The following is a 25614-nucleotide window of genomic DNA, read 5'->3' on the forward strand; positions in this document are numbered from 1 at the left end:
GTACACACGCACACACACACACATACACATAAATGTGTGTGTGTATGCAACATTTATTAGCAGGCAACTTGCTGTGGCCTTCCAATCTGGAATTGGTGGACCCACCCTAGGCAGTCCTCATTATTATCTCAGCCTCCTCCTCCTCTTCCTCCTCCTCCCCCTCCTCCCCCTCTTTCTCTTCCTCCTCCTCCCCCTCCTCCCCCTTCTTTCTCTTCCTCCTCAACCTCCCCCTCCTCCTCCCCCTCCTCCTCCTCTTCCTCCTCCTCCTCCCCCTCTTCCTCCTCCTCCCCCTCCTCCCCACCCTCCTCTTCCCTCTCCTCCTTCTTACCACCACCATCATTATTATTATTATTATTTGTGGTGGAGTAAAGTTTTAAAGCTTTAATGCTTCTTCCATTCCTCCTGTCGAGACTCATATTCATTTGAGTTATCCAAAGGTCTGTCTGTCTGTTCTAGTACCCTATAAATACAGAATAGGTAAAATTTAAGTAAATCTCAACAAAATGTCATGTGTACCCACAGTGGAGTCTGACTCAGCCTCTGAGAATGAAGTTATAGCATTTATATGCAGAGACTGGGATGTTAAAAGACAAGAATATTGGTGCTTTGTCTCATACGTGGACTCTATGTTTTTAGGAATAGGCTGGAGAGATGTCTGAGAGGCTAATAGCATCTGCTGCTCTTCTAGGGTATTTGAGTTTGGTGCCCAGCATTGACATGGTGGCTCACAACCTTCCATAGTTCAGCTTCAGGGGATCTGATGCCCTCTTTTGACCTCTACGGATACTGCACTCATGGGGTGTACACACACACACACACACACACACACACACACACATACATCCCTTTCGAGTGTATATATGTATATACATACATATAAGTGCATGCGTTTATAAACATTTAAATTTGTATGCATGTCATATATATGAGCGGTGTAAGAGTTGAAGAGAACCATTTGTTGGGAATGGGAGAAGTGCAGGGAGAAAGGATCATGAAAGAGGCAATGGGGAATGGATCCCGTCAAGTACAATGATATGTATGTGTGAAAATGTCATAATAAATCCATTAACAATTTTTTTTTTGAGACAGGGTATGTAGCACCGGCTGGCACTGACTGAACTCATGGAAATCCACCTGCCTCTGCCTCTGGAGTGCTGAGATCAAAGGTGTGCACCACCACACCTGGCACACCTATAGTATTACGTGTAATATATAACACTATGTAATAACTTGCAAGAAATTGGTGAAATACCATGCTGTTAGGTCAGTTGGCTGAAAAGACCCAGGAAGGCTTACGAAGCAGGTGACAGGCTGGGGAGATAGCTCAGTGGCAGACCTCTTGCCTAACATGCACATGGCCCTGAGGTCAGTCTCTTGTACGGAGGAAAATGCCGGGTGAATGAGGAAAGAGCTACTCTTGAGGCTGCATGATCTAATCTGCTGCAGAATGCCAGTGCTGCAGATATTCTGTGTCTGGGGCCATGTGCTCCCAGTTGCACCCGCTCAAAAAGTCCCACTCAAAAAGTTCTGCTCAAAAAGTCCTGAACAATACCAAGAATCCAGAAGTAGATGTTTTTAAGAGCAGATCTTGCAAAAATCATAAATATGAAAACTGGGGCGGGGCAGTCCCCAGTGAATGCTGGGGGTGATGTCCCACAGGTCCCCAGAGTCAATAGGGCTGAGACCTTGGGGGAGACTAATGCCAGCCTGGCTCTCTAGAGATGGACTCGCCATTACTGTGCCATTGCTGACGCCAAGCTGTCCTTCAGTGACGACATTGAACAGACCGTGGAAGAGGAAATGGTTCAGGTACTTGGAGACCTGCCTGTCCTTGCTTTCTACTCTTGTCCTTGGAGAAATCCCTACTTAGAGACTTAGTGTGTGGCTTCTTACATCTGGGCTGGCTTGAGCATCCTTGGCTCTAAGGAGATACATATTTCCTTGGGTAGCAAAGCCTAACTAGCTCTTCCTGATTGGCTAGCAAGCGCTAGGGCTTCACCAGTAAGAGTCTTTCCTGATTCCTACGGGGTCTGACTGGCCTTTGTCCAGGACCAGAGTTCCCTGGGGGTATGTTGGGGGCGGGGGGGGGGTCTGACTGGCCTTTGTCCAGGGCCAGAGTTCCCCGGGGGTATGTTGGGGGCGGCAGGGGGGGGGGTGATGGACCCACCCCTTGCCCTGCGCTGCAGTTCTCTTCAGAATCTGCCCATCTTTGGGCTCTTTTTTGAGTAGAGCCCAGGGTGAGTTTAGGCTTCTGGTACTGGGAACTCCTGAACTCTGCCTTAGGGCTTCTGGAAACAGCCCTCAATGAGTTGTCAGGAGAGGGCAGAGGGTAATAAGCCATTTCGGCTCCTTGTGGTTCAGGACACTCCCCCCACGGAGCTGCATTTTGGGGAGAAATGGTTCCATAAGAAGGTGGAGAGGAGGACCAGCGCAGAGAAGCTGCTGCAAGAGTACTGTGCCGAGACGGGGGCCAAGGATGGCACCTTCCTGGTGCGGGAGAGCGAGACCTTCCCCAACGACTACACACTCTCCTTCTGGTAATGCCTCTTCCTCCGAGGCTGGTGGGTGGGCGGTGGTGTGACCAGCCTGCTGTCCTCCTGGCTCTGACGGACATCCCTATTCCTAACAGGCGATCTGGCCGGGTGCAGCACTGCCGAATCCGGTCTACCATGGAGGGTGGGGTCATGAAGTACTACCTGACTGACAACCTCACGTTCAACAGCATCTACGCCCTCATCCAGCACTACCGCGAGGCACACCTACGCTGTGCGGAGTTCGAGCTGCGGCTCACAGACCCGGTGCCCAACCCCAACCCGCATGAGTCCAAGCCGTAGGTCCCGGGACTGGGTGGGAGGTAGATGACCACGTGGGTCACACCCAAGAGGTGTGACTCTATGGGGGTTCTCATTTCCAGGAGCCTGTTCCCTTTGGCAATGAGGGTTCTTAGAATTCTTGGCGACCACCATGTGAACTATTCCGACCTGTCAGACGTTGTCCCATTCTCTCTTCTCGCTTGCTTGTTCTTTGATAATTGTGTGTGTGTGTGTGTGTGTGTGTGTGTGTGTGTGTGTGTAGGTCTGTGTGTGGTATAATACATGTGAGTTCAGGTGCTTATGAAAGCCAGAGTTGTACAGTTGTGAGCTGTCAGCGTGGATCCTGGGAACCGGATAAGAGTAACCTTTCTTTAAGTTAAAAAATTTATGAATATGAGTGGTTTTGCCTGTATGCATCTGTGTGCACTGTGTGTACATGATGCTCACAGAGGCCAGAAGAGGGTGTCAGATTCCCTGGAACTGGAATTGTAGGCATGTAGGAGCCACCATGTGGGTGCTGGGGAACAGTATCTGGATCATAAGCACCGTTTGTGCTCTAACCGCTGAGCTATCTCTCCAGCTCCCACTGCTTTGCTTTGGTTTTTTGAGACAGGGTTTTTCTGTGTAGCCCTGGCTATCCTGGAACTCACTCTGTAGACCAGGTTGGCTTCAGTTTCTGAGTTCCACCTGCCTCTGCTTCCCATGGGGAGTGCTGGGATTAAAGGTGTGTGCTGCCCGCTTAGGGTTTGTTTGTTTGTTTTTCTTCCGGCTTCCACTTCCCTGTTTCCTTCTCTCCATGGCTTCTTCCCCCTTTCTTCCAGTGCCCTGAGGTCTAGGGCTTTGATCTCAGAGGCCAGTGTGTGTCTGCTGTGTCTGTTGTCAAGGTAACCTCCGTGGTCAAAGAAAAGCCAACAGTAGCCACAAGGTCATGTTCCTTTATCCACCAAGAGTTCCAGACCACCCCTGGCCAAGAGGGCAACACATTGCAGAAATGCCAGGATAATCTTTAAGCAGGTGGATTTAACCTTTTTGCTGGAGGAAGCCGAACAATTTATAGTGACATTATTATGGTGATTTTTATTATGATTTTATTATTATTAATATATTATGATTACTATGACCATTTCCTGTTGTCATGCCAGTTGCCTTTCCAAACTTGTCAGTTTGTATCTTTAGTAACCCAAATCTTTCTGACTGTTGCCTGTCCTGGGTGTTCTGAGACACAACCTTTGGGGATGAGCAAGTGGGCAGAGAAGAGACTCCCCTGAGTTTCACAGAGACCTCTTCGTACTCTTATAGTCTTTATAAGAATTGCTACCTTTCTTCCAGACGTGGGGGTTTATTCCCATAATCTCGGCTACTTGGGAAGGCTGAGCTACAGGCAGATCATAAATTCAAGGCTAGTCAGGGTTATATAGCATGTCTGAAAAAAAAATCTAGTAAGATCCTATCTCAAAAATGAAAAACAAAACCAAAAATTGAGGCTGTAGCTCAGCGGGAGGGTGCTTGCCTGGTCTGCATGTGACCTTAGCTTAACCCTCAGTGCTGCAACAAAATAAAGTTCAATAGGAATCCCTTTCTTTGGAGGTGCCTGTGGCCAGGGAAGTCACTCAGGCAGGGTTCTAGGGCTGTTTCCGTGCTCAGCCCCTGTATGTTGGCTCCCAGTCTGGGAGGACTCTCACCGGCGTGTTCTCCTCTCCGGGATGCAGGTGGTACTATGACAGGCTGAGCAGGGGGGAAGCAGAGGACATGTTGATGCGGATTCCCCGAGATGGAGCCTTCCTCATCCGGAAGCGGGAGGGGACCGACTCTTACGCCATCACCTTCAGGTAGGTGGAGGCTGTTTGGACTTGAGGGTAAGTGTTCCCCAGAGGAGACATAGAAAGGACACGAATGTGGCCTGAGGAGAGAAGGGAGTTGCTAGTGGAAGCAGAGAAGCCTCTTCATGTCCTTGACCTTTTGTCAACGGCAAGGACAACAATAAACAGAACTGTGTGTGTCCCAAGGTGCTCTCTCTAATGTTCTCTATGGTTCTTCTGTTTTAACTTCTAGCTACCCTATAATTTAGGAGCTATGACCACCATCTTTGTTTTCTCTCTTTCAAAAAAAACCAAATCATCATATTGTTGTATGAGGCCATACACGTTCCACAGGGTCCTGTGAGGGTCGGAGGATGGTTTTGCGGAGTCGGTTCTCTCAGTTCCGCTCCCCACGTGTTGTGGGCTCTGAACTCGGCTTGTCAGGCTTGCGTGCCAGTTGCTTTGCCTGCTCAGCCGTCTCACTTGCCCACCATCCTTATTTTCTTAGACATGAAATGAGGCTCAGTGGCTTCTTAGAGCATGCTGGGAGAAGAACCCGGATCTGGGTTCGCTCCTATGGCACCCACTTCCTTCGCTGTCTCTTAGGTGTGCCAGACTTCAACTCCAGCACCGCACCCCTCCCTCTCCCACAAGAATACCTCACCCTCGCATCAGGTGCTGCGAAGGCAGTAGCTTATATAATCTGTATAACTGTCTCCCACACTGGCGAGTCTGTGGTGGGCTGACCCAGTTATTTGAATGAGGAGATAGAAGTCCGGAGAAATTAAGTGACATGTCAACATTTGGGGGCAGGGCAGTCGCAGTTCTGGGCCCATGCTTCTGTAGACTAGCTTCCAGATGTACAAAGCTGTCATGGGGGCATCCAGTTTACAGCTGCTGCTAACCCTTGCCAACCTCCTTTCTTTTACAATCGGTTACTTTGTTACCCTGCACCCATCCTTGGGATTCTCTTTCCTTCCCACACACCTACACTGAGGTTTCTACTCAGACACCTCCTGGAGGTCATTGTTACTGGCTTGCTGAGGACCTATTGTATGCCAACTGCAGCAGAGAATATTGTACCCATGTGGCACCACAGGGAACAGGGCAACAGCTGGCAGGCCCTGGGCCTCTTAGGCGTCTCTGCGGTTTGGTCTCTTCTTCAGAGCGCACTGAGTGGTGCCCACTTAGCTTTGAGGAAGTTGGTGTGTTTATTTGAAGGCGTGCTGCGCACACCAGGGCAGGGGCAGAGATCCACCTGTATTGTCAGTCAGGATACTTCTGTTTGTCAGTGACTGGTCTCATCTGGCTGAAGTACAAAGGGTGATGGTGTGGGCGCAAGCCGAGGAGTTCAGGACTGAGGCTATCAGCCATCGACCCACGGGATGCCAGAGGCACACTGCTGTCTTTCAGCTAGTTCCTAGGACAGGGGCTCTTATCTCACATCTATTACCTATTTGTCTGTCTGTCCATCAATCCATCCACCCACCCACCCACCCATCCATCCATCATCTATCTATCTATCAATCATTGATCTGCCTATCTATTATTTATCCATCTATCATCTATTTATCTGTCTGTCTGTCTGTCTGTCTGTCTATTACCAATCATCTATCTACCATCTATTTATCTATTTCCCATCCATCATCTTCTTTTTTAAAAAAATGGATATATTTTGTTTACATTTCAAATGTTATCCCCTTTCCCAATTTCCCCTCCATAAATTCCCTATCCCATCCTCCCTCCCCCTGCTTCTGTGAGGGTGCTCACTCACCCAGCCACCCACTCACCCACCCCCTCCTGCCTGCCTGCTCTAACATTCCCCTACACTGGGGCATCTAGCCTCGGCAGGACCAAGGGGTCCTCCCATTGATGTATAATGAGGCCATCCTCTGCTATATATGCAGCTGGAGCCATGGGTCTGTCCATGTGTACTCTGTGGATAATGGTTTAGTCCCTGGGAGCTCTGGTTGGTTGGTATTGTTGTTCTTATGGGGTTGTAAACCCCTTCAGCTCCCTCAATCCTTTCTCTAACTCCTCCATTGGGGACCCTGTTCTCAGTTCTATGATTGGCTGTGAGCATCCACCTCTGTATTTGTCATGATCTGGCAGAGCCTCTCAGGAGACAGCTGTATGAGGCTCCTGTCAGCATGCACTTCTTGGCATCAGCAATACTGTCTGGGTTTGGTGGCTGTATATGGGCTGGATCTCCAGGTGGAGCAGTCTCAGGATCGTCTTTGCTTCAGTCTCTGCTTTTAAACTTTGTCTCCTTCTTCTTGAGCTTCATGTGGCTATCTATCTGTCTGTTTGTCTGTCTCTCTATTTATCTATCATCTATCAATCATCTATCTATCTACCATCTACCAATTATCTATCATTTACCATCTATCATCTGTCTTCTGTCTGTATCTATCAATCATGTATTTGCCTATCATCCATCATTTATCTGTCCGTCCGTCCATCTATTCATCCATCCATCCATCCATCCATCCATCCACCCATCTATTATTTTTTTTGAGATATCTCTTCCTATGTTGCCCTGGCTGGCCTGGAACTCACAGAGATCTGCCATTACTGTCTGCCTCTGGATGTGGGGATCAAAGGCGTGTGCCAGCCACCACACCTTTTCGGTACCAGCTATTCTGACCTGAGATGGCTGGCTTGTGGTAGTTTTGGTTTCCATTTTTTTTGCGAGGTTTAAGTTCACACTTGCCGGTTGGCCATTTACACATCTTTTGATTGATGTCTGTTTAGAGCCATTGCTCATTTTCTGTCAGATTTTCATTGTTGCTGTTGCTATGCCATCATCTCTTGGTTCCATAAATCTTTGAACCTGAACAGATCGTGAGTAGATGTTCCATTTGCAAATGTTCTCTCCAGTTCTGTTCTCTTCTCGAAGCCCGTGACATCTTTAGCTATACAAGAAGCTCTTTGGTTGGGTGTAATCACACTTGTCTGTGTTTGGTTTTGAACTCATGGGGATCTCTGTTAGCTTTAAAGGTGTGTACCCCTAAATTCAGCTATTGCATGGCAATTCCAAGTCGAAGAGTACCACATGTTTGACTTTACTTTTTTTTTTTTTTTTTTTTTTTTTGCTTAAAATTGCTTTGGCTGTTTAGGGCTAATGCCACAGAAATAAGATCAATCAGATATGATATTTGTCCAGATTTATAGTGTGAGGTTTTGGCTTATGTGTGCATGGGTAGTGACTATTACCCAGTTAGTGAACCCTATTGCTACAGACTTCTGTCATTTCTTTCTGGTAGGTACATGGGGAAGGTACTTGCTTTCTAGATGAATTAATTAATTAGTGTATTTTTGCTTGCATGTTTGTCTGTATATCACATGAGTGCCTGGTGTCTGTGGAGGCCGGAATAGAGAGTCAGATCTTCTGGAACTGGGGTTAACAGGCAGTTGTGAGCTGCCATGTAAGTGCTGGGAATTGAACCCAGGTCCTCTGCAAGAGCAGAAGGTACTCTTAACAACAGAGCCACCTCCCCAGCCCAGACACTCTTGGTTTTAAAGTGATTTTAAACTTGATTTTTCTTGATCTTCTAAATCAGTAAGGCTGAAGGATCTTTTGTCCCTCCTGTTTGGAATCTGTTCTTGTCTCAAACAGATGAAACAAAACAAAACAACTTCATCCTTTTTGAAACAAAACAAACAGCAGTCATTGGAACTCTGGCCACTGAAGGACCTGAGGACTGACTGGATAGAGCAAGGATGGGAAAGCCCTTTGTGGAAGGGTCCATGGAGCAAACACTTTAGGTTTCACAGGCTGCTATGTAACCCCACCATCTGTAAGAGAGAATGACCACAGCATAGACACAAGTGGACAGAGGATGCATTTCAATAAAACTTTATTAAAAAAAAAAAACCATACGGGGGTGGGGGGGGGAAGCTGCTGGGCATCCTTGGTTGTTAATCCTGTGCGGTTGCCCCTCTCCTTCCTTGTTAAGGGCCAGGGGCAAGGTGAAACACTGTCGCATCAACCGAGATGGACGCCACTTTGTGCTGGGGACCTCTGCCTACTTTGACAGCCTGGTGGAGCTTGTCAGCTACTATGAGAAGCATGCGCTCTATCGAAAGATGAGGCTTCGCTACCCTGTGACCCCGGAGCTCCTGGAGCGATATAATATGGTAGGTTGACTCCCTTGGGCTTGTTAGTCATGTCAGTCTATATTTTAGATATACAGTGTGCATACATTTACATACGTACTGCAAGTCTGGGTTAGGAGGGCCTGGGGATCCAGAATTGGCCACGCCCCACAAAGACTCTGTTCTCACGGGAGAGGCAGGCAATTCATTAAAAAATAAACACAGCCAGTGTCAGATGGTGACATATGCTAAAGACAAGGAGCTGGGACGGCACAGGAATGTATGAAGAGATGGGACAGTGGCTTGCAGTTTTCGAAGGTTCAGGGAAGATCTTACTGAAGAGTGAGTCTTGCAGAGATCTGGAGGAGAAAGGATGGCAGAACCAAATGCCTTGGGGAAAGTATACAGGCACAAAGTACACCGTGCTCAGCCAGAGTAATGCTAAATGAGGCTGGGGCTGAGAGGAAGGTTCGCACAGGGTCTGGTGGGCCATGGTAAGGCACTGGCTCTTTTCCTGTACACTGTAGGGTTCTGGGTGCAGAGAGACCGGATATGGTCATGATATCTCACTTCATGTCAGAAGGATCCTTGATTTCTTAAGAGATTTAATTCTGAGTGCTGGTTAGTGTTACCTGTCAACTCGACACAGCCTAGAATCAGCAGGAGGAAGTCTAGTGAGGAACTTCCTAGCTCAAGTTAGCCCATGGATGTGTCTATGGGGGACTGTCTTGATTGTTCACTGATGTAGGAAAGCCCAGCCCACTGTGGGCAGCTCTATTCCCTAAGCAGTGAGTTCAGAACAGTTTAAGAAAGGAGAAAGCTGGCTGAGATCAAGTCAGTAAGAATATATATGTTTATTTTCTCTGTTCTCTTGACTGTCCCAGCTTTGACCTCTTCCTGATGATGGGCTGTCATCTTTTATTTTCTAGGTTGTTTTTGGTCAGGATATTTTATCACAGCATCAGAAATGAGACTGGGACCTAGGACCCTGTGTTCCAACTATGTGCTGGGGAGTATGTCCAAATTCTTCCTTGAGAAAATTAGGGCCCTAGAGGAGAAAGCACAGTATGCCAGAGTGAGGTGTCGTCAGCATGGGCTCCTTTGGAGCACACAGACCTTCATAGCAAGTGGCGATGACACTACGGTGGACAGGAAGAGTGGCCAGGAGAGGCATTTTAACAGGATGAAAGTGTGACCCCAAACCCAGGAGACAGGAAGGGATAAGGACAGGGTGACAGCAGTGACTCTGGGTAGAGGGACAGGAAGGCTGGGGGAGGAGCCAGGGCAGGCCAGGGGTCTTGGCAGTTGCTGCTGGCAAACATATGCATATCTGTCCAGAAAAGGCCTCATTGATATGCCTGCCAATTCCCCTGGTGCAAATCTTTGGAGATACTGATGTGTTATCCTTGAACCGGAGAGTCTGGCACCCCCTGGGTCGGGGGCAGGGGGTGTCTATGATTTCCAGGTTGCTTCCAAAATTGGGAATTTGGATCTTTTGAATCTTGCTATTACTGCATCTGAGCCACAGAAAAATCCCACGAGGTTCCAACTCTTCTTTTCAAAGAACAAGATACCCCAAGAAAGTCTGTAGCCTGGCTGTGGGCATAGGCCATTTTAGGAGCGTGGGGTGCCATACTTCCTGTTTGATTGGTGCTGGGAATCGAACCCACAGCCTTGCACCTGGCAGGTGAGCAATTCTTCCACTAAACCGCACTCCTCAAGCCATTTACTTTTCTTTGTCCTTCCTCTTTTTTTTTCTTTCAGGAAAGAGACATCAACTCCCTCTATGATGTCAGCAGGATGTATGTGGACCCCAGTGAGATCAGCCCTTCCATGGTACAGCTCCAGTCGTACCCAGTAGAGTGAGAGGGAGACCCTGCCCCACCCCCACCCCCGGTCTCCATCACAGTTATAGCAGTGGATGTTCTGAAACGTCTGACGACAACTAAAACTTCTTTTGAGACATGGCGCTGGGCAGGATACCATGTGGTTTTGTGGAGGTTAATAGACTTCCATCCAGATGGGACAGAGTTTCGCTAGAGTCCTGAGTTTTGGTGAACCACCTTTGGGCCACACAGCTTCTAATTAAAAAATCTTCCAAAATTCTTTTCCTGTTAGCCGACTGAGCCGGAGGCATTTCTGAATTATGTGTTGTTCGCTGACCTCCTTGCGAGGCCGGAGCTATCTCTGATTCCCACCCTGCCTCTGCCTGGTAGCGTTGTGTAGGTAAAGGTGGATTTTGCTTTCTTGCCTCCAGCTCCATCTCCAACTTCACGGGGGAAGAACTATAGCTAATTTTCTGTCTAGTACACGTGACTAGGGTGTGGCTCAGGAGCCCTATGAGACATAAAACTTTAGTTACCATTTCACTTGGGGATGTGGAGGTTTAGGGGGTTGCAGCTTACACAGATAGGAATGGGCAGAGGCAGGGTCACAACTTCCATGGCTGACTCGGTATCTAATCTCCCAGAAGTGATTTTTCCCGAGCCCTGTCTCCTTTGTCCGGGAAGAGAGAGAAGCCAAATATCTAAGCAGGCTTGATAATTTTAGAAATTTCTCTGCTAGTATTTCTTTGTTGTGTAGTTTTGTTTTTTTTTTCTCTGTGTGTTTACTATTACCCACTAGCGGGCATCATGAAAATTCATTGAAAATTTCACCCCATATAAACTCTATCTTTCTTGCTCCTGCTCATACGGAGTCTAGCTTTTGTTGTGTGATTTGGGGGGTGGGTGGGAGACATTGAGACAGAGTCTCACTGTGTAGCTCAGGCAGGCTTTGAACTTGTGTTCCTCCTGCCTTAGCACCCCAAGCTCTGGAGTTATGGGTAGGCACCGCTACATCCTGGTCCCCAGTATGACTAGAAAATAGTGTCTGAACTTCCGGGAGAATAATTGAGAACAGCAGCTCTGTGGGAGGGAGGGGGACATCTGATGTGGTGAGTGTGGCTTAATCTAAGAGGCTCTGTTGAGAAATTAGCAATGTTGCCTCTTTCTCCTGGTTAAGAAGTGGACGTTGCGGTTGGTTCCTATGCAGTACCAACTCTCACCAGCAGACGGCGCGGTTACCTCTGCCTCTGAGGTCTCTGGTTTCCTAATGAGAAGCTAACTGTAGGGGTCCTGCTCCCCTTGGCTGCTTCTGTCACCCACCTACCTTTTATCTTCCCATTTCCCTCAAAGCCTCAGAGGACTGTGAAAGCACTATATGACTACAAAGCCAAGCGCAGCGATGAGTTGACCTTCTGCCGTGGTGCCCTCATCCACAATGTCTCCAAGGAGCCCGGGGGATGGTAAGGCTGATTGGGGAGTTTACCTCTTGGCGGTGAACTTGAATGGTCTCCTCTGTGGTGACTCTAAGGGGCTGGGTGGAGCTCTGAGCCCTCTTGTCTCACATTTCAGACTGGATTGGTGCTGACTCACCATTGAGGCTTCCCAAGGTTGCATAGTTACTGTGCAGGATGCAGCAATTACACAAGCCTATTTGTGATTCAAAATAAAAAACTAATGTGTGTGTGTGTGTGTGTACACACACACATATACACACATATATACACACACACACACATATATATACACACACATACACACACGTGTGTGTGTAAATGTGTGCCTACTTGTCTGTATATGCACATATGTGTGCAGGCACCCAAAGAGTCCAGATGAGAGCGTCAAAACCCTGGGAATGGAATTATAGACAGTTGTGTGCCATCATGTGGGTGCTGGGAACTGAACCTGGGTCCTCTGCAACAGCAGCAAGTGCTTTTAACCACTGAGCCATCTCTCCAGCCTCTCTGGTTCATTTTAAAAATCAGGGGACCCTCTTAATCCCAAACTAGTTCTCACCTAGCTCCCCAGCATCGAAGACATACAACAACAGCAGGTGAGGGACGGCTTTCCTCAGTCTTTCTGCTGATAGCTCTGTCCTCACAGATCCTGCCTGCCCACAGTGGTGCCCTCTGACCTCCTCTCCCAGGGGGTGCTGGGTATAGCCAGAATTCCAGTGGATCCCCAGAACCACCTAAGGGAAGGGATAAGGAGACAGAGAAGCCAAAAATTCTGTTCTAGGGAAAGACATGGGTATCAAATGATCTGTTTCCTGGTGTCCTCAGCCTTGGCACACACAGAGCCGCAACAGGGCTTTTCATGTACCTGGTCTCAGAAGGCTGATTCTGGGCAGTGACACCCTCCAACTGGTGTTACCAAGGACCCCCCTCTGGGTCTCTCAGTGTCAGGTGCTCCCTCACCATTATTTTGTGTCTTGATCTGGGGAATTTCCAGGCACAATTGGTGCCCAGGGGACGGAGTATGTGTAAACCCCGGTGAGAACTCCCAAGTCACACTTTTTAGCCTGGGGAAGATGATCATGTCTCATGCCTCCCTGTGGCTCTAATGTGAATGTCTTTAAAATTCTAACGCTTTGGTCTTGGGATGAGTTTTGAGAGACAGGGTAAAGTCACCTGGCAAGGGGGCTGTGGGTAAATGACAGCTGCCCCTCATCTCTCTCTCTGATGGCAAGCCGGTCACCTAGTTGACAGCTTGTATCCGACCCTCCCAAACTAATTAAGGCAACCCACTGAGGCCAGAAGAGGGCAGAAGATCTCCCGGAGCTGGAGTTAGAGCTATTTTGGTATGGTTGCTGAACTGTCTCTCCAGCCCTAAGGAGATTTCACTGCAGGCCATTTGGACCAGGAACTTCCTCCACCCACTCTTGCGTCTAGATGCATAGCCTTCCCACACATGGGGTGGGCGCCCTCTGAGAGGCCCTTGGCCCCTCTTAAAAGCCCCGAAAGCTTTGACTTTGCATAGTGTTGCCAACACCAGAGTCCAGCTATGAGGAACGAGTTCTTGGTCATCTGACCATCCGTGTTTTTAAAAGGCCTGTGTTCCCTTTGAAATGCTGTTGTCACAGGCCGTGAGAGCTCGGTCAGGTCACTTGAGCACTCAGAGCTGAGCCGGCTAAGCCCTCATTAAGTCCCCTGTCTGCGGTTCTCTGCAGGTGGAAAGGGGACTATGGGACCCGGATCCAACAGTATTTCCCGTCCAACTACGTTGAGGATACCTCGGCGGGCGATGCTGAGGAGATAGAAAAGCAGGTGAGTCTCCATCTGTGGCCCAGGCTTTGGAGGAGTCCCCTGAACTATCTTAGGGGTAACTTTGGACATGTACTTGTTGGGGTCTCTGAAGAGCTTGACAGTGGAGTGGAGGCAGGGTGATGCAGAAATCGGGACTGGTCCCTAGTTGCTGTGGGTAAAAGTCTTTGTGATGAACCGGCTGTGTTTTAATCAGACGGTGCCGGGCTGAGGCTTTGAAAGCCCAGGAGAATTCCCCACCAGAGTGAAAGTGGCCAGACGGGGAATTTGTCCTCTGCTCAAAGCAATGTGCAAATGAAACACATTCAGTTTAGAGAGGCAGACATGCAGAGCGTGCTTAGCATGAGGAAGAAGCAGTGCCTCGCCGGAAGGTGAGACAGGGCCTTCTGGTGACTTTGCGAGCCAGGCTTTGGTGCCAAGCCACCGTGTATGAGAGTGCTCTTGGTGGGGGGAAATGGCCACTTGAGTTCATCAGCTTACCCTGGGGAAGGATCTGTAATGTGGGCGCACATCCCTTTAGAGCCCACCGTGTTTTCTGAGGGCGGCAAGGCAACTGGGGAGGGCTTCCTGAGGGAAGCAGTGTTTGAATCTTAAAAGTGAAGCTGGGGTTTATTGCCAAGAGATAGGCACAGGGAGGCACAGCCTAAGCCAGGGTGTGGTGATTGGAAGGCAGTTGTCCTCAGGAGGCTGGGACAGGACACATCACTGCATCTGTATGTCATTCGAAGCTTGGTAGAGAAGGCTGGGCCGGTACAGCTATAGCAATTCCCATCTTAGCTGGACCCCAGGATGGTTCAAATGAGCAGCAGGGAATAATGGCTGACGAGGTTGGCCACGGCTGGGAAAGCCTCGGAAGCCAGATGGCAGACTGGGGCTGTAGCTTTCTGTGGGACACGGGGAGCCACAGAAGGCCCTTGAGCTGCAGGCGTGGAAGGCCAAGTGGCCTCATTTCATATGCACATCAGATGAGGTCTCTGTAACGGGTTTGAAATCGGCTTTGGAACTCACAAGGCGTCTCTGTGGACTGGAAAGTGTGACACAGAGACCGTGGGTGCCTGCACGCTGCTGGGTCCCCCTCATCTTCAGGCTTTGGTAGAAGCGCCCTCCCTGGGGACGTTGTAATGAAAATGCATTTTAAGCAACTCCACAGGTAGTGTTGGAGCTAAACTGGTTGTCATTTTATTATTTTGCTTATGACTATGGAGAATTGAGTCTTATTTCTTCACAGATTATTGAAGACAATCCCCTCGGGTCTCTCTGCAGAGGCATATTGGATCTCAATTCCTACAATGTTGGTATGTGCACATGTTTTCTTGGCTTGATTCCAGTCTGGATCCACCCCGCCCACCAAGCCTGGCTTCAGGACAAGCCCTAGCAGGGATGTGGCTGGCTCAAGCCCTGTGTCTCCCAGACTTAGATGATGTGGGGCCGAGGCCCCCAATGATGAGACCTGCTGATACCATCTGCTAACGCAGGACTGCCCTCTAAGAAGTAACGGCGACTTAGCTCTTGTCATGGTGTCAACATCTGCCCATGTGTCTGCTTTTCGTAGAGCTGAGCTGTTGATTGGTCAGGCTGTGGTGGAACATGGGGATGGGGGTGTCAGCCTCTAAGTGCCTGAGGCTTCGTGTCTGTCTCTTCTCACAAGATCTTAGCTCCTGCAGGAAACCTGTCCTGCCCCGGTCAGCGTGTGTGGCACCAGGGATGTAACGGAGCGCTCTGTATAGAGACAAGCCACGGTTTGCCCTGTGTTCAAGGCCTGCCCACATTGAAATGGGTGTGTGGCAGCTTCTAGGGATGTAGCTTCCTATTTGCAGTCCAAGCATAGAGCCCAAGCTCCCTTCAGGGTGGCTCACTGACTCTTGAGCTGAGTCCCCTCTTTCCAGAGAGGTCCCAGCATGGTCCCTTTGGTTTCCCATGACAACAATCCCTGGACCCCCCCACTCCCACCCCTGTACAGTCAGTATTTTCTTTCTGTCCTTATTTTCTTCTTCATTTTTCCTTCCTGTGACTCTGGTAGGGAAGGTGGAAGGTTTTTTGTTCCAGATGAGGAAACAGGTAAGTCCCTGACAATTCCCGAATATGCCAGGGTTGGCGGAATCAACTGTCACCTTTAGCTGATGCCCTGGGTTGTCCCCTCCCTGCATGGTCCTCTTAGAGGACATGGGGATGTCACTCGGCAGTAGGGACTTGTCATCAGGGTGGAGCTGTCCTTCAGCTCTGCCAGTGTGACCTTCCAAATGTTGCTGTCACCTTGAGCCTTGGTCTTGTCTCCTGTAGAATGAGTGTCACAGTGTCCCCTATGAGGTTTGCTAAAAGCTAAAAAGTACATATCATCTTCTGGGGATGTCACCTCAGAGCTCAGAAAGTGCAGCTACCAGTATTGGGCAGTTGAGGGTAACCTTCATGTTCCTCTCTCTAATTATCTTCCTCCCTTGACATCTGCCAATCAGCCTTGGTGTACCACAGCGCTCCTGAACTTTCTCCATCCTCACAGGTTGCTTCCTGGGTCTGGGTTCTCATGCCCCATTGTCTTTCTCTTCTAGGGACATCATTCCTTGGAATTTAAGGTTTATATTAGGTCTAGCACATCTTGAGACAGTTGGTACATCTACAAAATTTCTATTTCTAAATAATGTTACATTCACAGGGACAGGAGCTTGATGCATTAGGAGGATAACATAGCTTCACCAGTAACTTGTGCGAAAGGTTCAGACGCTGCCTGTCAGAAGGCAGGCATTCCCATCAGCACGTGACTTTAGCTGTGGCAGTTTGGCTAGAGGCACTAGTGTGAGGTGTATGGTGTCTGTGTCCACCTCCTGGGTCCAACAAGACCTTTCTTACCCTCTGTCTACAGTGAAGGCCCCCCAGGGCAAAAACCAGAAAGCCTTCGTCTTTATCCTGGAGCCTAAGAAGCAGGGGGATCCTCCTGTGGAGTTCGCTACTGACCGTGTGGAGGAACTGTTTGAGTGGTTTCAGAGCATCCGAGAGATCACTTGGAAGATCGACACCAAGGTGAGCCTGAAGACACTGGGGAGCGAGGTGCCTACCGGTCCCAGCCCGTACTACCCTGGTGAGGCCAGACATGGGTTTAGAAGGGCCCTGCATTCTAAACTCTGGGGCTGGACACAGGAGGTGTTTGAGTGGCATCAGCTGTAATTTGGTGGCCAGTGATGACAGAGTTTCAATATGGGACAGGCAGGGTAACAGCGGGGACTTGGGGTTAGACCAGCGGCTTACAAATCTGGTCTCAACATTGTCCAGCTGTGTAGCTCAGAGTTGGAGGTAATTCTGTCTCTCTGGATGTATGGACCAACCTAGATAACATCCCTGAAGCATTCAGCATAGGATGCCGGACGCCTAGATGCTGATGGTCTTGTAAAAACATCCTGTTAGTCCCTGCTCTGGCCAACGAAAGGCTGCTGAGTCTGGAGCAGTGTGAGAGGGTAGCTCTGTGTAAGAAAATGAGAAGTTAGTCTTTACCCGATGGCATTGTATGGTGCGAGTGTGGAGCGGAGCCCTCCCTCGCCTGGGCCCTGAGGAGACCGCTGTCTGCACTGGGCTGCGCTGGGTGAGCTGGAGGCAAGGGGAGGCTGCATGTTTCAAAGGTATAGAGAAAAGAGATGCTGCTCTGTGGGGGCCACAGGGGTTTAGAATACTGAGTCCTGTGAACCACCACAATGTGGCATTGGGGGAGGGGATTAGACAGGAGGCGGGGCATAGTGGGAAGACAGAAGCTCCCTCCTCTGCTAGCGCGGTCTCCGCCTACTTCAGATTAACCTAGAACTTCCAAATTCTGCCTCAGCCAGCCAAGTGCGGGGATTAAAGCCATGTTCCTCTGCTTGTGAATCCCCATTTATCGTTCATTATCTGTGTGTGTGTGTGTGTGTGTGTGTGTGTGTGTGTGTGTGCGCGCCCACTCGCACACACATGCAGGTGTAAATGATTGTGTACATGCATAGAGGCCAGAGGAGGATGCTAGACCATCTTCTATTTCTCCTTCCCTTATTCCTTTGAGGCAGGCTGTCTCCCTCAACCTAGAACTTAGTTTGTCCCCAGCAAAGAAAAAGCCCCAGCAATCTCCCTGCACCCCCTACACACCACAGTGTTGGGGTATCAGGTGTGAAAAGCTGCACCTGGCTTGTTACGTGGGTGCTACAAGCTGAACTCAGGTTCTCATGGTTGCAGAGTGAGCTGTGTCAAACCACTAGGCTGTCTCTCCAGCTCATGCCTGTGTTAGGACTAGGAGTGCTGTCCTAACTCAAATCCCCGGGTGGGAACAGCATGGTGGAGACTCTTGAGAGGATAGCGGGGAAGGGGGGATTGTCTTCAGGGTAGGAGAACACCTGACCCTGGGTGCCCGGGGGTGACGGGGACAGCTGGCCAGGTGAGCGGAGTGTGCCGCGGCTCAGTGCTGTATTGCGTTCATCTCCACAGGAGAACAACATGAAGTACTGGGAGAGGAACCAGTCTATTGCCATAGAACTCTCTGACTTGGTTGTGTACTGCAAGCCCACCAGCAAAACCAAGGACCACTTGGGTAAGTCTCCTGTGAAGACCCTTCCTTCCCAGCAATCTCTGATGTTTGCCGTGAGGTGGGTGCTGTCAGGACAGTCCACAGAGCACTTTGCTTCCTAACAAATCCAGGCGGAAGCCCTTTTGGTTCCTTTCGGAACCCCATAGCCAAGATGTCAGTGGTTCTGAACAAAAAGAACTTCAGAACGCCTAGAAGGAAAGGCTGTACAGAAAATCGGTCCCTTTTGACTGCACAAGACCCTCTTTGTGGTGGTGGATACTGCCAAGGGCAAGAGGGACCCATTAAGGTGCGACTGTTGTGCCCCTTAGGTATCCTGGTGTATGTGTGTGTTGGTTACTTCCCCCACAGCCATGCCAATAGACCACCCCGATCCAGACAGGTGGGTGTTGGTGTAGTTGTGTGTACAGAGGCCAGAGGCCAACCTTGGCTGTTGTTTCTCATCTGTCCATCATGTTTGAATAGGTTCTGTCACTGGCTTGGACTCAGCAAGCAGGCTAGGCTGGCTGGCTGACCAGTGAGCTCCGGGGATCCTCCTGCAAGCCTGCATATTGGGATCACAAGTGTACAATGCCATGATGTCTGGCCTTTTTTAAAAAAATAACTTGTGGGCTGAAACCCAGGACCTCCCTGTTTATATAGTTGACACTTTACAGAGTCGGCCCTATCCCTTTCAGCGTCTTTTCAAGAGAGTCCTGGTTTCTTTTTCTCACCTGGGCTTTCTGCCATCACACCCAGAAGCAAGGGTGACCGTCTCCTCTGTCTTGGGGTTCTGTTGCTGTGAAGAGATATAACCATGGCAACTCTTACAGGAGACTTGCTTCAGGGTCAGAGGTTTAATCCCTTGTCATCCGGGGTGGAAAGCACAGTGGGATGCTGGCAGACATGGTACTGGAGAGGTAGCTGGGAGTTCTACATCTGGTCCTCAGGCAGCAGGAAGACAGAACTACTGGGTTGGGCTTGGGCCCTTAAAACCTCAAAGTCCACCCCCAGTGACACACTTCCTACAGCAATGAGGCCACATCTCTGAATAGTGCCACTCTCTGGTGACCAAGTGTGGGGCTGCATGCTGGAGGCCTCACACAGAGCTCTCTGGTCCAGCTAGGTGCTCGGGTTCAGGTGAAGGGGAGAGAGATCAAACAGGGGTTTGGGGGGAACCGGTTCTGCCTCCTTTGCTGCTGTAGGATGTTGGGCCGGGCTGAGGCAGGGGGAGACTCTGGTGGCAGTGATTTCGGGAGAGCAGATCTCTTCCCAAGGGGCGGTATTACAGCTCTTATGACAGAAGCTCTCAGATGATGGAGTAATTCCTACACACCTTTAATCCTGGATAGGCTTTGTATATACAGTTTTAGGACGGTTCAGGGACTGACAGTTGGTGTTTCCTATTGGCTTGGCCTGAGAGCTTGGGAATTCCTCATCTACATGTGGGAGGGTGTGGTTCTGCTTCTGTGTGACAGGTGGTCATGTCTTCACCTGGAGGAGGGACTTGGGGCGTGTGACTCAAACCTCTCTACAGGGGCCTGCGGGGCCTGTAGCTGCATGAGAGGAACCTGATCTCCCAGGAGACTAGGAAGCTGCCTGCTGTCCCTTAGGGTCACTGGAGCTTCAACTTATCTTGACCAGGAATCAGGGTACCCTTCACAGGCCATGGCCCCACAACCAAGCATTTAAATCTATGAGCCTATGGGGACTATTCTGATTCAAAGTACCATATCCTCTCTGCAGAAAATCCCGACTTCCGAGAAATTCGCTCTTTTGTGGAGACAAAGGCAGACAGCATTGTCAGACAAAAGCCTGTCGATCTATTGCGGTACAATCAGAAGGGCCTGACCCGTGTCTACCCCAAGGGACAGAGAGTTGACTCTTCAAATTACGACCCCTTCCGTCTCTGGCTGTGTGGCTCCCAGATGGTGGCGCTCAATTTCCAGACTCCAGGTAAAGGATGAAGGTATCCAGCCACCCGGCCAGCTAGTGGGATGTGGTTGTTTCTGAACAAGTGACTGGGCTTCCCAGTTAAGACTGAACTTGCTGGTTAGTGCTCAAGCCTAGGGACTGACAAAGGTGACTGTGGACACATGGCTGAGGCAGGCTCGGTGATCACGAGTGAAGGAGAAATTTCCATTCTGGTTTAGGAAGGGAACACAATACCTTACTGAACTAGTGTTTTTAAAGCCAAACCTCAAATATCCAATTTATCAAATGAAGGCTCAGGAGTCAGACGCTGTGGCAAAAAGCCTTCTAACTCAGAGAGGCAGAGAAAGCACCCAGCTGACCTCCCCACTCCACTGATGTTCCAGAAGAAAAAGGCTCCTTCTCTATGCTGTCTTAAATACTCAACTTAAAAAGCCTCCTTTCTCTCTCCTGGGTTTTCTTATGTTCACCTATATTCACCCCGTCAACTGGCTGCTTGCTCAGCCTCTTGACCTATGGGTGACTTAATTTAGTCCTTTTTGCACAGAGTTCTTGGGTTAAAGGTGTGAGCCACACCACAACAAGAAAAGGTTTTCCAGTTTACAATCTCAGAGGGGCCTGCAGCCTCAGGTGTGGCTGGATCCAGGCTTTCGGTGGCTGCATTCCCCCTTCCTCTTCATGTGTTCTCTCTTCAAGGGCTTCAAGCTCACCCTCTCTAGAATCTTATATTGTAGGGAAAAACCCAGGCACACAGACTTATTCTTTGCACCCAGTGAGCTGTTTGCTTGTTTTTCTTATTTAATAACTGTGCCCAACCCAGCTCTGTAGAAATCTGTAGGTCAGGTCCCATCCCTGTCTCCTAGACTTTTGTTCCCAAGTGTAGGTACATAGCTGTGGGGCAGACCTCTCTTACTCCTGGGGCATTTCCCAAGAAGCTTATATTTTGATACTGCCCGCTTGCCTCCACCCCCGAGACCACTGGGCACCTTTATCCTGTGGCACTTGCTCCAGTTCCTCCTCCAGTCTTGGGAACATGGGCACACTCCTCCGGCATAGCTGCATGAAGCTCTTTTGCTCTTTGCACACCAGGTGAGAAAACTGACGTTCAGTTGTAGCTAGAGTTTTTGGTCAAGGCTTTGCTGTTTGAGTTACATCAACTCTTTGGACTCAAGGGATGTTTGCATTAGTTTTCCCGAAAAGTGGTCGGCTCTCTCTGTATCCCACCAAGCTAGCTGTTTTACTTGTAACTCTAAACATCTGCCTGTTATTTCAACCGAGATGAATTTTATAACAAATTTATTGTATTGTGTATGTACGTGTGGGTGTGTTTGCCATGGTCCACACGTGAAGGTCAGAGGGACAGGGCATGTATACCATGCATACATGTGTGGAGGTTGGAGGACAGGATGCTTATGCCATGGCACGTGTGTGTGAGTACAGGGCGTGTATGTCATGGCCCATACATGGATGTCTGAGGATGACTCAGAGTCTTTCCTTCCATCTTTATGTGATGCTTCTTGGGCCTTTTTTATCTTCTTGCTGAGCCACCTGCCTTGAATTACGAATTACCCTGTGCTGTCTTCTGAGTGCTGGGGATGGAACGTTGGCTCTGCGCGTGCCAAGCAAGCATTCTAGCCCCACTCTACACACAGTGTTAGTAGGTTCTGGCTCCTTAAGGTTTACACCCTTCTCCAGACACCATGAAAGATTGCTTCCTGGTGTCGGATTCTTTTCTAATGCCCCCACGTTTCCTTGAACTCAGATGTCTTTTTTGAATAGCTGTCTTGAGTCACAGGAAGGTCACATAGCCAGTGTCCACGAGCGCCTAGAGATGGTATTCCCTGGCTGCCCCAATAGCACCCCGCTTGTCCTTTTTTTCAGACAAGTACATGCAGATGAACCATGCGCTGTTTTCGCTCAATGGGCGGACAGGCTACGTCCTGCAGCCTGAGAGCATGCGGTCTGAGAAGTATGACCCAATGCCCCCGGAGTCCCAGAGGAAGATCTTGATGACACTCACCGTCAAGGTAGAGGGGGGCAGGTGGGTGGGGCTCCCTGGGTGCTGGAGGCACGCTTGCCAGCACTTCGAGTTCATGTGGTTCATTTTGGGCTGAAAACCCTTCCTGTCACTTGTCTTACTCTAAGTGCGACCTGTGCACTTGGGGATCATGTGAAGTCAACCTCTGGCTGAGAGGAGAGTTCATCTCCTCTTTGCCTTAGAGAGGTCAGAGCTTGCTCTTTCTGTCTCTCCTTCCTTCCTGTCCCCCCCTTCCCCACCAAAGGTTTATTTTATGTATGTGAATACACTGTCACTGTCTTCAGACACACAAGAAGAGGGCATAAGATCCCATTACAGACGGTTGTGAGCCACCATGTGGTTGCTGGGAATTGAATTCACAAGCTCTGGGAGAACAGTCAGTACTCTTAACCACTGAGCCACCTCTCCAGCCCTCTTTCTGGTTTTCTGAGACAGGGTTTCTCTGTGTAGCCCTGGCCATTATGGACCAGGCTGGCCTCAAACTCAGAGATCTGCCTGCATCTGCCTCCTGAGCACTGGGACTAAAGGTGTGTATCACTACTGCCCAGCATGCGCTTTCCTAAGTTCGTCCAGTCCTTGGCATTTTAGGCAGATATGAGAGAGTTCCTAAGCTCCAGGAAGTTAAAGTGAGATGGGCTGGCATGTAGCTTGCACCAGGGAGACAGAGGCAGGAGGGTTGTCATGAGGGTGAGGCTGGCTTTGTCTAAGTAGCAAGTTTGAAGCCAGCTTAGGATAAATGAGAATTCACTTTAGAAAAGTAAAACGAAGCATTTGTAAGGTCTTTAGTAAAGAAGGGTCAGTTATAAACAAACCACCCCACTGTCTTCTGTCTGGGAAATCCAGTGTCAAGGAACTCATGCACCTGTGCTCAGGTAAGACTCTCCTGGTGAATCACATGCTGGGAACCATTACTCCTTTTTATCAAACAATGATGGTGGGCTAGGTCAGTGTTTATCTATGCCTCTGAGAGGGGTGGCCACTTCTCCACTGAATAAGGGCAACTTTGAGTGTGTACAGTCAGACTGTATAGTCCTGAAAAACCCACAAAGCACTCCTGTGTGGTTCAAATTTAACCCTCCCAGGGCAGATCCGGGAGGATCCCAATCCTTGCCTTCTGTGTCCCAGGTTCTTGGTGCACGCCACCTCCCTAAACTAGGGCGGAGTATTGCCTGTCCCTTTGTAGAAGTGGAAATCTGCGGGGCTGAGTATGACAGCAACAAATTCAAGACAACGGTTGTGAGTAAGTAGCTGGCGACTCCTGTTGGTGTGGGCGTGCCCAGGCAGTGCAGAAGCCAGAGATGTCTTACTCAGTTTTGAGACTAGTATATTTTCTCTGTGAACCTGGAGCTCATCAGTTCAGGTCCTCTGGCTGGCCAGCAGGCTGCAGTGATCTACCAGTGTCTCCCGCTGCCTTACATGGATGCTGGGGTCTGCACTCAGGTTGTCCTGTTTACTACAGCAGCCTGCTGGTCTTTTCAAAGGTTAAGGGAGCAGACTACTATATGGGTTATGGCTCCTTGGTGATTTATTTTAAATACACTGTAGCTGTCTTCAGACACATCAGATCTCATTACAAAATGGTTGTGAGCCACTATGTGGCTGCTGGGATTTGAACTCAGGACTTTTGGAAGAGCAAGTCAGTGCTCTTAACCATTGAGACATCTCTCCAGCCCTCCTTGGTGATTTTTTTTAATGATGTATTTTTGCTGTTGTGTGTTTTTCCTTTCTGATTTCCAGTCTATGGTTGGGGAAACAAAGCCACCTGCCCAGGGAACAACTCAGGTGCAGACCAGTTCAACTGGCCTTTTTTTTATAGGGTGGCAGGTTTGCTCTGAGTCTCGCCTTACAAGGCTGGTCCTCCATAAGAACACCCAAGAAGTTTCAGAGACACCCCAACCCCCACCCCCAGCACACTGTCCTCCTTAGGACAAGGGGTGCTGTAGCTCACATGTCCTCTTCCTCTTCTTCCATTCTAGGAGGTAAGACAGGTGAGCTCTCATGTTGCTCTGGTCATGGAAGGCTGGCCTGTAGCATGATTGCTTGCTGCGAAAGAAACAACAAAAGATAATCCCTCAGGGATTCTTAGATCTGGGTGTAGACGCAAATTTATTTGCAAGTTTGTGGAGGGGCTCAAGCTGAGGCTGCAGAGACTGGCTGACCCTGAGGAGGCAGGGCATAAAGCATCAGTAACAAGTTTTGGTCTCCTTTCCAGACGACAATGGCCTCAGCCCTGTCTGGGCTCCAACTCAGGAGAAGGTGACATTTGAAATTTATGACCCAAACCTTGCGTTCCTACGCTTTGTGGTCTATGAAGAAGATATGTTCAGTGACCCCAACTTTCTGGCTCATGCCACATACCCCATTAAAGGCATCAAATCAGGTAAGGAGCGTTAGCAAAGATGTCCAGTTTGGGGGAGCCAAGGGTCTGTGCTGTTGGCTGTAAAAGGAACACACCAACATCTTCCCTGGTTTAGATTCAGCTACTCAGGTGGGCATAAGGCTCAGAGGTAGGGCAAGTGGAGAAAGGCTGAGTCCTTTCAACTTGGGGATCTTTGAGGGGACTGTCAGTGTTAGTCTAACCTCAACCTGGTGCTGTTTGCTTTCATTTTGAGATGCCTCACGGACATTTTGTCTTCGTTAGCAGACTGGAAAGATATATTCTAATACACACCATGCATGTCCTTGGCCTGTGTCTGAAGGATGATGCCCTGAGCATCCACAGGGTCCAATTCTAAGCATTCCCAACTTAACCATATCATACTAGAGTTGGGGGCTGATTTGCTTAGATTTCTTTTTATGTTGGACACAATACAAACCCCTCCTGTTGTAGAAAAGGCCAGTGTGTACTTGCTTGTCATTAAACCAAAGCAGGTCACATATGAACCCATAAATTAGGGCATCTCTCAGCCCCTCCCTCACTGAATCATGTCTTCCCAGGAGACCGTAATACACATAGAGTGGAGACCATGGAGGGCTTAGATCTAGATAAGACATTAGGTCACCTCCCTCCCAAAAAGCTCAGGGAGCATTAAGAGGGAACAGAAAGGTTATCAGAGCTACAGAGGTACACACAGTATTCAAGACCAGAATGAGAACAAGCCAGCCCAAGTCCTAGCCCAGATGGGGGGGGGAGCTCATGAAGTCTCACTCCATGATGCGGAGCTACTAGCTACTGCTGGCTACTGGGAGAGAGAAGAGGCCCATCCTCAGGGATTCAGCCCCTGAGAGGCTACCCAGCCCCGGGAGATGGTCCTACACTTACTTACCCACTGAGTGGTTAAAAAAAAAGACAATGTTGGGAGGGAAACGTGGTGGTGAGGAGCTAGGGGATGGTT

The 25614-nt window shown here is 49.4% G+C and overlaps 1 protein-coding gene across 1 annotated transcript in view; it reads left to right on the forward strand.

Annotated features, from left to right (window-relative positions):
* The window catches only part of PLCG2 (phospholipase C gamma 2), a 122121-nt gene that overhangs the window by 80051 nt on the left and 16456 nt on the right, over positions 1-25614 (forward strand). Inside the window, exons 16-30 of the mRNA XM_080937216.1 lie at positions 1720-1809; positions 2362-2537; positions 2630-2830; positions 4523-4642; positions 8572-8752; positions 10475-10546; positions 11887-11996; positions 13703-13799; positions 15025-15091; positions 16654-16811; positions 18234-18336; positions 20056-20265; positions 22123-22268; positions 23405-23519; positions 24492-24659. Of these exons, the coding sequence (XP_080793342.1) occupies positions 1720-1809; positions 2362-2537; positions 2630-2830; positions 4523-4642; positions 8572-8752; positions 10475-10546; positions 11887-11996; positions 13703-13799; positions 15025-15091; positions 16654-16811; positions 18234-18336; positions 20056-20265; positions 22123-22268; positions 23405-23519; positions 24492-24659 (2014 nt within the window). The remainder of the gene's footprint in view (positions 1-1719; positions 1810-2361; positions 2538-2629; positions 2831-4522; positions 4643-8571; positions 8753-10474; positions 10547-11886; positions 11997-13702; positions 13800-15024; positions 15092-16653; positions 16812-18233; positions 18337-20055; positions 20266-22122; positions 22269-23404; positions 23520-24491; positions 24660-25614) is intronic.

This window comes from Micromys minutus (assembly GCF_963924665.1).
Source record: "Micromys minutus genome assembly, chromosome: 24".
Classification (NCBI taxonomy): Eukaryota; Metazoa; Chordata; class Mammalia; order Rodentia; family Muridae; genus Micromys; species Micromys minutus.